General features: G+C 46.8%; 1 protein-coding gene and 1 pseudogene across 4 annotated transcripts in view; both read right to left on the bottom strand.

The window, feature by feature from the left end:
- The window catches only part of ADPGK (ADP dependent glucokinase), a 28,740-nt gene extending 26,837 nt beyond the window's left edge, over positions 1 to 1,903 (bottom strand). For 3 of the 4 annotated variants that reach the window (XM_058737122.1, XM_058737120.1, XM_058737121.1), the window contains exon 1: positions 1,606 to 1,903. In XM_058737122.1, coding sequence (XP_058593105.1) covers positions 1,606 to 1,832 — 227 coding nt within the window. In that variant the 5' untranslated portion in view covers positions 1,833 to 1,903. The remainder of the gene's footprint in view (positions 1 to 1,605) is intronic. The other variant, XM_058737123.1, reaches the window with a different exon arrangement.
- Positions 1,904 to 3,258: 1,355 nt separating this feature from the next.
- Positions 3,259 to 3,339, bottom strand: LOC131518306 (U4 spliceosomal RNA; annotated as a pseudogene).
- Between the last annotated feature and the right edge of the window lie 9,480 nt (positions 3,340 to 12,819).

Below are 12,819 nucleotides of genomic sequence, written 5' to 3'. Positions count from 1 at the left end.
CTTCTGATAACTATTACAGAGAGCACTGTGTGCCCCTGTCCCCCACCAATTCGTATGCTGAAGCATTTACCACAAATGTGACTGTTTTTGGAGATAGGGACTATTTAATCTAACAGGGCTAAAATCCATATAAGAGGAAGAGACACCAAGAGTGTGCATGCACAGAGAAAAGGCCAGATCGGTACACAGTGAGAAAGGGGCATCTGCAAGTCAGAAAGAGAGGACTCACTAGAAACCAATCTTGCCAGCACCTCACCTTGATCTGAGACTATCAGCATCTAGAACTGTTGAGAAAATAAATTTCTGTTGTTGAAGCCACTCAGTCTGTGGTACACTGTTATGGCAGCATGAGCACTAATAATAAATATATCTCTTTTCAACAAATGAGGCGGGGATCTTGCTTCACCCATTTCTGTATCCTCAGAACCTAGCACAGACCTGACACATACCATGCAGTTGATGATTTTTGTTGAATGTGCATAAAACCAGGGAGGACAATTAAGAAGCTGATAAGGAAGTTGGTGAAAGGGACTGAACTTGAAAGAAGAGATAAAAGGGGATATATCTGAAGAAACAATACACTGGTATTAAAAAACAAAACAAAACGAAAAAACTAGCTAACGTTTGAGTGCTCTTTACAGCAGAAGGCATGCTAGATTACACGATTATTTTATCTAACCTTCAGGATAACTTGGCTCTACCTTAGCCTTCCCCCAGCACTCACAAAAACCAGCAGAATATTTCATAGATGGCCTGCTTTTGTATGGTGCTTTAAAGGTGAAGACAAGATATTTAAGTCGAACTGAGACAGGGTTTAAAGTTTGTGTGAGGAGAACAAATACATTTTTTTTTTGGAGAGGAACACAAAGAAAGGAGGCGCTGTGAGCTGGGAGAACCTTATATATGCCATGTCACTGAAGTCAGGGGAAGAAAAGAGTTTCAAAAAGGGAAACTCTTTAGCGCGTGCAAGACTGCAGACAGTTGGCAGTGAAGACTTAAAAAAAAAAAAAAAAAAAAAAAAAAGGCAGTTGAACTGGAAAATCAACAAGTCACCAGTGAGTTTTGAGAGAGTAGTTTCGGCAGAGTGGGGGTCTCCCGGACGTTCAGGAAGCGAAAACAAGGGAAATAAAGTCAGCAGTTAAAGGCAGCGGCCACGCCACTCACTCAAGAAGTTCAGAAGCAAGAGGATGAGCGCCGTAAGACCAGGTGTCTTTGACCGCAAAAAGGCAGACGAGCCGAAACAGGAATGAAGGAGACTGGAACATGAGGGTGTCAGGCTGCGCGGGATTTGCAAGAACCTATTAGGCTGGTCCTACCAAGATGAGAGAAGGATGCAGAGGCTAGCCGAGAGCAAAAAGCAGTCTGGTGAGTCCTTGCAGCAGCGACGAACGGGGCTCGTCCTAGAGTCTGACGCTTCTCGTCAAGGAGGCAGCGTGGACACCAGCGCCGAGGGGCCTCCCGGGGACATCTAGGAGCCCCTGTTTCCGCGCGGCTCTACCTCCCAGCTCCCCAGCCGCCCGAACTCCGCCAATGTGGCCCTAAGAGGCCCGGAGCGCCCGCACCTCCTTGGAGAGACCCTGAGACTCAGGCCCCGCAGGCACTCACCCCACGGCCACGCGGCGCCAACGCCGGGCCGGCCGTACAATGAGCGCGTCCCAGGCGGCCGCCAAGCGGCCCTCAGGGGAGCCGGGTCCCGGGGGCGCGGGCGCCAGCTGTAGCGAGCTCCACAGCGAGCGCAGCGCCGAGCCGGGCAGCTGCGGCTCCAGCAGGAGGACACAGCCCACCGCCAGCGCCAGGAAGCCGGCGTACGCAGAGCCGCGCCACAGCGCCATGGGGACCGAGGCGCCGCAGCGTCCAGACAGCTCCTTTCCCGGCCCGCGCCTCTTCCGTCTCGGCGTGCGCCGACGTCCACACGCGCCACGTCACGCCAGTGCGCCGCGGCCCCCGGGGGCGGGCTGGGGGCGGGGCTCCGCACCTCTCCGCAGGTGCCAACTCTGGCGCTGGGGGGCGCGGTTGCGAGGCCCTGCAGGAAGTTGGACAAAGGCCCGAACGCGGAGCCGGGAGGCAGGCCCCGCGCGTCCCCCCACCTCCCAGCGCCATCCCGGACCCCAAACCAGAGGGGCGAGGGCACGTTTGTTTTTCCAATACGAGGGAACAGACGGATTATGAAGAAGCGGGCCAACCTCACGTTAATCTTTGAGCCGGTCAGTGTCCCCGCTTGAACAGCGCCTGCGTTTGCCGGGAAGGACACCAGTTACACTCCCCCGTCTTTTAAGCCATCCCTCCGCGTGTGTCCATCCTCCACCGCTGATTTAACAATTCCTCTTCCTCCCGGGGGGAATTAGCTCAGAGGGCAGCAGCGCCGCAGCGAGCCCCTGGGGCGCGCGTGGCAGGGGATTCTGCTCCTTTAGAGGGTAGCCGAGGCCTTCGGCCACTCGAGGCCCATTCCAAGACGGGAGAGCCAGCAGTCTTCCTCCTCTAGGGATGATCACATTCAAGCCTTAAGATAACCCTCTGGGGGGCGCTGTTCCCTTTAACAATATCAGAAAAACGCACACAGGCACACAATCTTGTGTTAGGGAGGTTATGGACTTGGGTTAAGAAAGACTGGTTTCTCTTCTTTTCCCTTGGTGGTAGGGCTTCAACCCAGGTAGGCCCTGTCTTCCTCGTTGGGCCCTCTTTCTACGAGCCCACATTGAAACCAGTGAAGCTAGGCTTGTTGCCAGTTCCTTCTCAGTGGCCACCATGTACCTCCTGGTCTTCTTCCCTGGCCCGTTGCCATTTTTTCTCCTGACTGGCTTTGTGTCCGACTTTCCACTCTGCCTCTGACCTTTGGACTTGGCAATGAAACTTAATTTCCCTAGCTTTGATCTTGGGCTATAGGGTTTATTCCCCCACCTCCCACACTCCCCAACCCCCACATCACCTGCTCTTCCCCCTCCTGGCCATCTACCTTCTCCTAGCTCACCCCATCCAGCCCACCTGATCCCTGATCGTAGCAGCCTTTTCAAAGGAGATGTTCACACAGGAAGAGATTTGGGCTGCTATAGGAAAAGAAAGAAGCCAAGGAGCCAGTAAGATTTGCGTGGAGCCACGAAACTGGCTTCTCTAGAGTTGCCTGTCCCTTCTCTCTCCTGAGATGTGTCAAATCAGTTCCTAGAGAAACTATTCCCTCTCATGGCCCACAGTGGGCATGTTTCCCTACCATCCCAGAGATGACTGGACCAGCACCTAACTCAAAAGCAAGGAATCCACCAATGGCAGAGAACACTTCTCAATTAGCAATAATTTTGCCTCAGATAAACCTCATTGGCTATGATACTGCCCCTGCACAAAGCTCACAGAACACTTCTCTCTACTGAGAATTTGGACCAAGTGTCAAGAGTCCGTGGCTAGATGTGTTTGTTTGTTTTTCTTTTCCTTTTCTGGACCCACAAGGTCACATAGGCTTGATGGTCAGATAGAGTTAGTTAAATATATTTCCAAGATGAAGTTTTGGGGGCGCTCAGGAAACTGTGGGAGGACCATGGAGCAGACAGTCCTAGAGATACAGGGAAATGCTCCACACCAGAGTCATGTGGAAACAAAGCTGCCTGGGGCCTTACCTTCTGGCTCCCAAGGTAGCTGCTGAACTGCCAGCACTTTGAAACTAATGCTTCTGCTTCTTTCCAGGCTTGCCAGAACTACCCCTGCCCCCTTAACCCCTCAGTTTTATTAAGATATAATTGACATGTCAGTTATAACACTGTATAAGTAAGGTGTCCAACATAATGATTTGATACATGTATATACTGCACCATGATTATAATAAGTTTAGTTAACATCACTACCTCGCATAGTTACAACATTTGTTTCTTTGTATTTAAGTTGTACTCTCTTAGCAGCTTTAAAATACATGATACTAGGGGCACCTGGGTGGCCCAGCCCACTCAGCATCTGACTTCTGCTCAGGTCATGAACTCACAGTTCATGAGTTTGAGCCCATGTCGGGCTCTGTGCTGACACCCCAGAGCCTGGATTTTCTTCAGATTGATTCTCTCTCTCTCTCTCTCTCTCTCTCTCTCTCTCTCTCTCTCTCTCTCTCTCTTTCTCTCTCTGTGCCCCTCCCTGCTCATTCTCTGTCTCTCAAAAGTAAATACATGTTAAAAATTTAAAAAAAAATACATTATACTAGAACTTTGGATTTAGCCACAGAGACAAAACTACAGCAGCTTGAATAAAATGGAGATTTATTTCTCATGTAAAAGTCCACATGGGGTGCCGGTACTCTGTGGGCTGCAGCCATCTTCCCATTGTTGAGGCTGCTCTGGGGCTCTTGCTGGTTGGTCGCTCAGTGTAGGTTTGTGTTGTGGGTGATGGCAGGGCTGGACAAAGAGCCCAGAGTGTGGACCTCAGTTCCAACTGAGAACAGCAGGAGCTATAGGAAGAATACCAGTTACATTTGCCAGTCGTGGCAGAGTCTGATGTGACTTCTGGTCACCTGTACAATCACAGTGGCCTTAAATTCCCTCTCACTTATCAGGAGCTCAGGGGTGAGCATTCAGCTATTTTTGGTGCTACGACCCTGCTTAAAATATTTCCTTAATGAAAAATAGTCATTTTGGATTCTGATAATCTTATCTGTTTAGAGAGTCTGCAATGCATTGCAAGCAATTTTTCTAGAGGTTAGATTTCTGGGGGCAATCATACAAAAGAGCCCAGAATGGGCAGCCGTGGCTCCATTCTCTAGGCTGAACAAAGAAAAAGGGGCTGGGCAGGCCTCAAGACACCCCTTCCCCCCACTCAAATTGCTTCCAGACATGGCCTATTGCAGTTGGTTCTCTCTTAGGATCTTGAAATGAGAAAAAAAAGCAATTTGGTTCCAGAAAATTCAGAGGCAAATGGAGGCCCCAGGTGTCCCCCCCAAGACCCTGACCTGGAAGGCCAAGGTGCAGATCCCATATTTCTACAAGGAATTAGCAGAGTGCTATCAGTTCCCAAATTAGCCTGAAGCTTTGGCTTTGACAACAACACAAGTCAACACCACCCATGTGATCAGAGGGGTTTTAAGGAGCAAGTTTGTTCCCACACTGGAACAGAAACTAAAGTGGTACCAAATAGTCCTTATGTAAGCTGGGCTAACCCACTTTTCCACAGTTGCAGGCCTGTGGAGTTTCATCCAAGCTGCTCTCCGAAGTCCACACTGTGTCAAGGCCTTTGCTCAAGTCAGAGACACAGACCACCACAGGCCATACCCAAAGGCCAGAGTGAGAGCTCAGCTTTGAAGATTGTAGAAAACTCTAAGGAGACAAAAGAGAAGGGATAAAGGATCCTAGGATCTGAAAAGAGAAAGTTTTATGTCTGCAGCCATAGCCCTGGGCAATCAGACACCCTCCTCCCTAATCTGCCATCAGGAGGGCACTAGAAGAGCTAGGAGGATAGGTTGCTGAACAAGGAAAGGCAGAGTGCTAAAGGCATAGGAGCCAGGTGACATGATGTCAGCTGCAAATCATGATAGCTCATGGACATTAATAGGACCTCCTGCATAGATTAGGGCAAAGAACTTCTTAGTTTGTGGGGATGCAACAGTGTGGTGGCGCTGGATTTCTTTGGGCTTTGGGATTAACTGCTCTGGGCCAGGAAGAAGTGCTGAGCGTGGGAAAGTGGGAGGGGCAGAGCTGCCTGGGCTTCTATTTGGCAGGGGCCTATGAGCTTCACAGGGCAAATGTGTTAGGGGGCCGTGTGAGGCATGCTTCTGGAACATAGCTGTCACACTGGCTGCTGTAGCCTGTTCACACTAGGGACCCTCCAGCTTGGTGCTCCTCTGCAGGCTGTATAAACCAGCCCTGCTGTAGGTCCTGGAGGATGATACAGCCATCAGATCTGGGTTCTGTAATATTTGCCGTGTATGTTTAGAAGGAAATGGAAAGTTTGCCTTTTAACTGCATTTCCTCTCTTTTTATTTTTTATTTATTTATTTATTTATTTTAAATTCTTTTAACATTTATTTTTTTATTTTTTTTTCAATATATGAAATTTATTGTCAAATTGGTTTCCATACAACACCCAGTGCTCATCCCAAAAGGTGCCCTCCTCAATACCCATCACCCACCCTCCCCTCCCTCCCACCCCCCATCAATCCTCAGTTTGTTCTCAGTTTTTAAGAATCTCCTCTCGGGGCGCCTGGGTGGCGCAGTCGGTTAAGCGTCCGACTTCAGCCAGGTCACGATCTCGCGGTCCGTGAGTTCGAGCCCCGCGTCAGGCTCTGGGCTGATGGCTTGGAGCCTGTTTCCGATTCTGTGTCTCCCTCTCTCTCTGCCCCTCCCCCATTCATGCTCTGTCTCTCTCTGTCCCAAAAATAAATAAAAAACGTTGAAAAAAAATTAAAAAAAAAAAAAAAAGAATCTCCTCTCTTTTTAAAAAATGTTTATTTATTTGTTTTCAGAGAGAGAGTGCGAGAGGGGCAGGGAGAATCCCAAGCAGGCTCTGTGCTGATACCCAGTGCTTGAACTCATAAACCATGAGATCATGACCTGAGCTGAAATCAAGAGTTGGATGCTTAACCAACTGAGCTACCCAAGTGCCCGTAACTATATTTCCTTCTTGTTTCAAGAACCCTAACAATTCTATACTTATTAATGCTTATTTATTTTTGAGACAGAGAGACAGAGCATGAGCAGGGAAGGGACAGAGAGAGAGGGAGACACAGAATCCGAAGCAGGCTCCAGGCTCTGAGCTGTCAGCACAGAGCCCGACGTGGGGCTTGAACCCACGACTCATGACATCATGACCTGAGCTGAACCTACTGAGCCACCCAGCAACCCTAACCCTAACAATTCTAGGACCACTTAGTCCAGTAGTTGTTTTCCAAAAATAAATAAAGGAGAAAATAAAAGGAAGCAAAAATATCCAAGTGGTATGGCATGTCTGGGCTGCTGTGGAGCGGCCGGGGGCCCAGGCTTGCTCCATCTTTTGCTCTGCCATCTGTAGGGTGATGGCATAGAGGGGAGGGTGTGCCATGATAAAATCGGGGTTCTGAAAGAAAGGAGAGTTGACCCACGGCCGTTGCAAGCCAATCAACACCTCTACTCCAGTGGAAGGAATGTGGGATTTGATGCCTGTTTTTAAATCTCTATTTCTGCCACCCAGTCTCTGTGCATCTCAGGCAAGTCATTTAACCTTTCTGACCCTCAGTTTCCTTGCCTGCAAAATAATTCCTACCATACCAAATGGTTGTGAGAGGTAGACATATCTTAAAAGAGCCTAGCACAGCATCTGCTACATGTTGCTACATGACAGAACATTCCCTCCCATTGCTACAATTGGTTCCTAAGAAGTCTATTTAATTTTCTTCTCAGCCCTGCTGGTCTGCCATTTTCTCACTATAAAGAGGACAGTCATCTCCACATAGATCACTGTGCAGTGGCCTTTTCTATTTTTTGGTTGTTCAGCATCTATGTAATATTCCATTGAATAAAAATACTATAATTTATTTGCCCAGTTTATGCTAAGTAGAACACTTGGAATTTCCCCGAGTTTTTACTGTTACGTACAACATTGCTATGTACATACTGCTCGCACACATGCATGTTAAGTTTCATCAGGGTGTCAAAGAGGTTCACCAAGAGTGAAATTTCTGGGTCATATGAAACACCTGTCCTCAACTTTACTGGATAATGTCAGACATCCTTCCAAAATGGTATGCCAGCTCACTCACCAACTCACAGCATATGAGACTGGCTGTTGCTCCACAATACACACCAACAGGTTCTTAAAGCTTTGCCATTCTGTAAGATGTGTAGTGGTGTCTCATTGTGGTCTTCACAACATTTTTGTTAGTTGCAAATATTTTGTCTTCTACCCCTGTCCCTTGTGTTTTCATTCTCCTTATAATACCTTTAGTGAATAAAGTTCTTAATTTTAATGCTGTTAGTAACTTGTTCCTTTTTCTTGCTGCCTTTCCCATTATCATTAGTGCTTTGTGTTACTTGCTTAAAAAAAAAAAAAATCTTTCCCTACCCAGGGTCATGAAGATCTTCTCCTATACTATCCTCCTATACTATACTAGAGAAGCTTTATACTTCTCAGAGCTGTATGATTTTGCATTTCATGTTTAGGGAGTTAATCCACTTTGGAGTTGATTTTTGTGTATCACGGGAGGAATCCTTATAGATACTCAGTTGACCCGGTGTATTTTACTAGCCATTTCTCAATGACCTGCATTCCTATCTCTGTCCAATATCAAGTGTCCAGATATGTTTGGACTGGTTTTAGGGGCTCTTTATTCTCTTTCATGGATCTATTTATTCATCCTTGTACCAGCACCTCGTTATCTTGATATCTGATAATGTAGGTTCTTTGTATCTTATTTTTCTTTCTTTTTAAAAAATGTTTTATTTTTTGAGAGAGAGCACACACACACACTCACGCATGTGCGCGCAAGTGGGGGAGGGGCAGCGAGAGAGGGGAACAGAGGATCTGAAGCAGGCTCTGCACTGACAGGCTGACAGCAGCAAGCCTGACGTGGGACTTGAACTCACTAACTGCGAGCTCATGATCTGAGCTGAAGTCAGATGCTCAACTGACTAAGCCACCCAGGTGCCCTATCTACCTTATTTTTCAAGAGCATCTTGGCTATCCTTGGCCTTTTTCCATTCCCATATACATTTTCAAATTGACTTATCAAATACAAACAAACCAGTTAGGATTTTGATCCGTTTCAGTTTGGGGAGGATTGCCATCTTTACAGAACTGAGTTGTCCAATATAAGACTATGGTAGATCTCTTCATATTTAGATCCACCTAAATGTTACACAGTAACATATTCAACTTTAGTATAGAGGCTTTGCACATCTTTAGCATGACTTATTTCTAGCCACATAATATTTCTTAATACCTCTATAGAGGTAAGGTTGACATACAATAACTGTATAATATTTATAGGGTATGACTTGGTAAGTTTACCATATACACCCGAGACCATCACTACAATCAAGATAATAAATATATGCATCACCCCCAAAAGACTCCTCATGTCCCTTTGTAATCCTTCCTTCCCAAACATCCCCCCTGTCTCCTCTGTACCCAAGCAATCAATAACTGGCTTTCTGTCACTCTAGACCAGTTTACACTTCTCAGAATATGATATAAATTAAATCATGTAGTATGTACTCTTTTTGATCTGGTTTCTTTTCACTCAGCATAACTGTTTTGATTCATTTAGGCTACAGTGTGCATCAATAGTTGCTTTTTAGAAAAGTCTTTATTTTGAAATAATTACATATTCACAGGAAGTTGCAAAAATAGTTCAGAGTTTCCCTGTACCCTTTACCCAGTTTCTCCTCCTCGATCTTTGTGTGCCTGGGTACTTTCTGTCACTAATATGTCTGCTCAAATACAGCCTGCTCTGACCAAACAATATAATCTCGTCAGCTGGTGGGTCTCTACCACCTCTCCCTCTGTTATTTTCTGCCTAGAACTTACTAACAGCTGATTTTTCTCATTTGTTTATTAATTTCTGTATTGTGATCTCACCCTATTAGAATATGAATTCCGTGAAAACAGAGACCTTGTCTGTTCCTAGTCAGTGACTAGAATACAGCTTGGCATCAACAAATCATTGTTGAATAATAAAATACTAAATCTCCCAGCAACTGCATAACATGGATATTGTTCTCTCTATTTTACAGATGAAAAACTGGGTTGGGAAAGATAAAGTGGCGTGCCCTAAACTCCACAGTTTGTAGTAGTGGTGGTGGGGGATATTGGGTGCTGAGATGTGAATCTCTGATTTATAAAGACACCCTGTTTTTAAAAAATTCTGAGACAGGAAGCAGGGCAGAATGAAGCTGGTTATCTCTATGTTCTTCTATAGTAGTAGTCCTTGTTTACACCATAGACTCCGACCACAGTGCCCAGGCCAGTGACAGCTAACATCCCAAGTGGTCAGCCCTTGGGGTCACTGGCCCCAGCAGCAGTGGCAGGGCTTACAAGTCCCAGCATGGACTTCCCTACTTCCTAGAAAGAGCAGGCAACTAATTTCCCCCATCCCCATTCATGCTTATGTTTTTTTTTTTAAATGAATTATTACTTCTAGCATTTATTTCTAAATCTTTTTTTAAAGAGGCATTAGAGTTCATCACCATTTATTGCAAATGGATTTCTTTAAACAAGTCAGTTCTGATGTTGAAACCGTAATGCATGATTTTTTGGTTTGTTTGTTTATTTTTAGTTTTTTTGGCACTATTTATCATTTAGAACAATAGAGAGCAACTTTTAAAATAAAAAGTGGATAGCACTTCACTGAAAAACTATTCCAAGAAACAGATTTTACTTTTATGCCCCAAATCTACATATTTTTAGTTAAGCTATATTAAAAAGTTAATTTCCAAAAAGACACAAGCTTAAGAAATCATGATGAAAGTTAGCTGGATTTTCTTGAGAAATGAAATTAAAAACAGACGGCACTGCTTACTTTTCAGCAAATTCTGCTTTGCCAAGTTTCAAAAGGAAAAAGCCTAACAGAGTTTTCCATGTTGTCTCCTTGCCTGGGAGAGTCTGGAGGACGTGCTCCTTTCTGACAGCCTACTTTGTCATCGCTGCTCCCAGTCACAGCTGAATCTGTCAACATGATGGCTTCACCTACTCGCCACGCACAGCCTAGAGCTGCAAATCCCGGTTGGAGTAGATAAATCCCCTGCCTCTTCGATGGAGCTGTGGATTTCAGGTGTTGCTTTATGTGCTCCAGTCAATTTGCATGAAGCTAGCACAAGAAAGGAACCACATCACTTACGTCTGTGAACTTTCTGGAACAAAAATCTGGCACATCAGTCGGTTACTTTATCCATTACAATGTGAGTACCCAGTAGCAATCTTTCTTCCAGAGCTTCTGATCCGTAGCCAAATGTATGATCCGTCAGTTGGGTCATGTTGCAAACTTTGTGTTATAATCAACACTTTGGAAAATGTATCATCACTGTCCTATTCTTCAGAAGCATGATTCCTGTGGGGTTAGGGGGAAAAAAAGCCCCAATAAATCCCCTTTCCTACTGCCTTGAGCCAACTTTTTAAGCTGCTCTGTCCTTTCTGGGGTGGATAAGTGAACACTGGGCCTTTTCCGCTTTAAAAAAAAACAACACCATAAAAACAAGACATGATCAGTGTGTATGTATCATTTAAAAAATACAGAAAGATAGAAGTGTTTTAAAAATCACCCTTTGGGCACCTGGGTGGCTAAGTTGGTTAAGCCTCCGACCCCTGATTTTGGTTCAGGTCATGGTCTCAGGGTCATGGGATCTCTGCAGCTCAGCGGAGCCTGCGTGGGATTCTCTCTCCCTCTCTCTCTGCCCCTCCCCAACTTGTGAATGCACGCTTTCTCTCTCTCTCTCTCAAAATAAGTAAACTTCAGAAAAAAAAAATCACCCTTGATCCTACTGGTCAATGTTAGTTTTTTGGTGTACATCTTTCAGATTTTTTAAATTTATTTTTAATTTTTTTAACGTTTTATTTATTTTTGAGACAGAGACAGAGCATGAACGGGGGAGGGTCAGAGAGAGGGAGACACAGAATGTGAAGCAGGCTCCAGGCTCTGAGCTCTCAGCACAGAGTCCCACGGGGGGCTCGAACTCACAGACCGCGCGAGATCATGACCTGAGCCGAAGTCGGCCGCTTAACCGACTGAGCCACCCAGGCGCCCCTTGCAGATTTTTTTTTAATGTGTGCACATAGATACACATCTTCACAGAAATGTTATTTTATTATTATATATGTTGTCTGGTAACTTTCTAAAAACAATACAGTTGAACATTTGGATATATCACCAACATTTTTTATCTAACATGATTTTTCATGGCTGCATAGACTATTTAACCTATGGGTAGAGAGGCTGTTACAAGTTTTGGCTATTACAAACAATGAGAGATGAACATGCTCATCACAAAATCTTCTCTGCTTCTTTACTTGTCTCCTTAAGGACAGTCACACAAGTGGAAAGGCTACAGCCAAGGGCACGCCCGATACAGTTCTCAGGCTTCCCTTGAGTAACCCCATGCCACACGCACTCCTATCCACACCGCAGCCCACCCAGCCAGCTTCGGGAAGTACGCGCCAGACGACTGTTCTGGCTTCGAGGAACCTGGGGTAGAGCGCGCGTAGCGTGCACAGCAAGCCGTTGAGTCTGTGGTCCCATCTAAGCCCTCTAGGGCAAAGGGCGGTGTCCCCAGGAGAAGAGAGCACGAATGAGGGTGGGCCTATGGAAGGAGTCACCTCTTGTCCCTGCGTGGCACAGGCTCTGTCTTTGAACCTTGATTTCCTCATCTGCGGAACGGGGATGGATTCCCTTGGTGATGGAGACGCGTGGATGCGGCGCCTCCGGGGTGCACAAAACCGAGCCCCACCTGCGGGAGCGCCCCGGCGCCTGCAGGAGGCCGAGGGCCAGGGAGCCACGCCACGCCGGGAGAACGGCTCCGGGCCTGCAGGGGGCGCCGCGAGCCCACTGCCCGAGCTGCAGCGGCGGGGGGCGGGGCCGCCGAACCACCAGGGAGGAACGCGCCGCCCGCGTTCGGCCGGGACCCACGCTGGGTCTTCATCTCGGGGGATTTCTTTTCCCGTGCAACAAAAACGCCAGCAGCCTAACAGGTCCTCGCTTGGCTTTTCCCCTCCCCGCTCAGTCCAGCGGTCCTGAGCTCCAAGTCTTGGCTCCAGGGTTTTCAAACCTCCGCGGGGAGGCTTCGCCTCCAGGGAGCCTTGCTGGACTCCCCCAGCGCTCAAAAGGCGTGGCGCCCCGGGCGGCGCCTGCTTCCGCGAGTGTGCGGACCACTTCCTGCGTTTGGCTGTCTCTGG

This window comes from Neofelis nebulosa, chromosome 7 (assembly GCF_028018385.1).
Source record: "Neofelis nebulosa isolate mNeoNeb1 chromosome 7, mNeoNeb1.pri, whole genome shotgun sequence".
NCBI classification, from domain to species: domain Eukaryota; kingdom Metazoa; phylum Chordata; class Mammalia; order Carnivora; family Felidae; genus Neofelis; species Neofelis nebulosa.
Note: the sequence above shows the minus strand (reverse complement) of the source record. Positions and strands in the feature narration are given on the sequence as shown.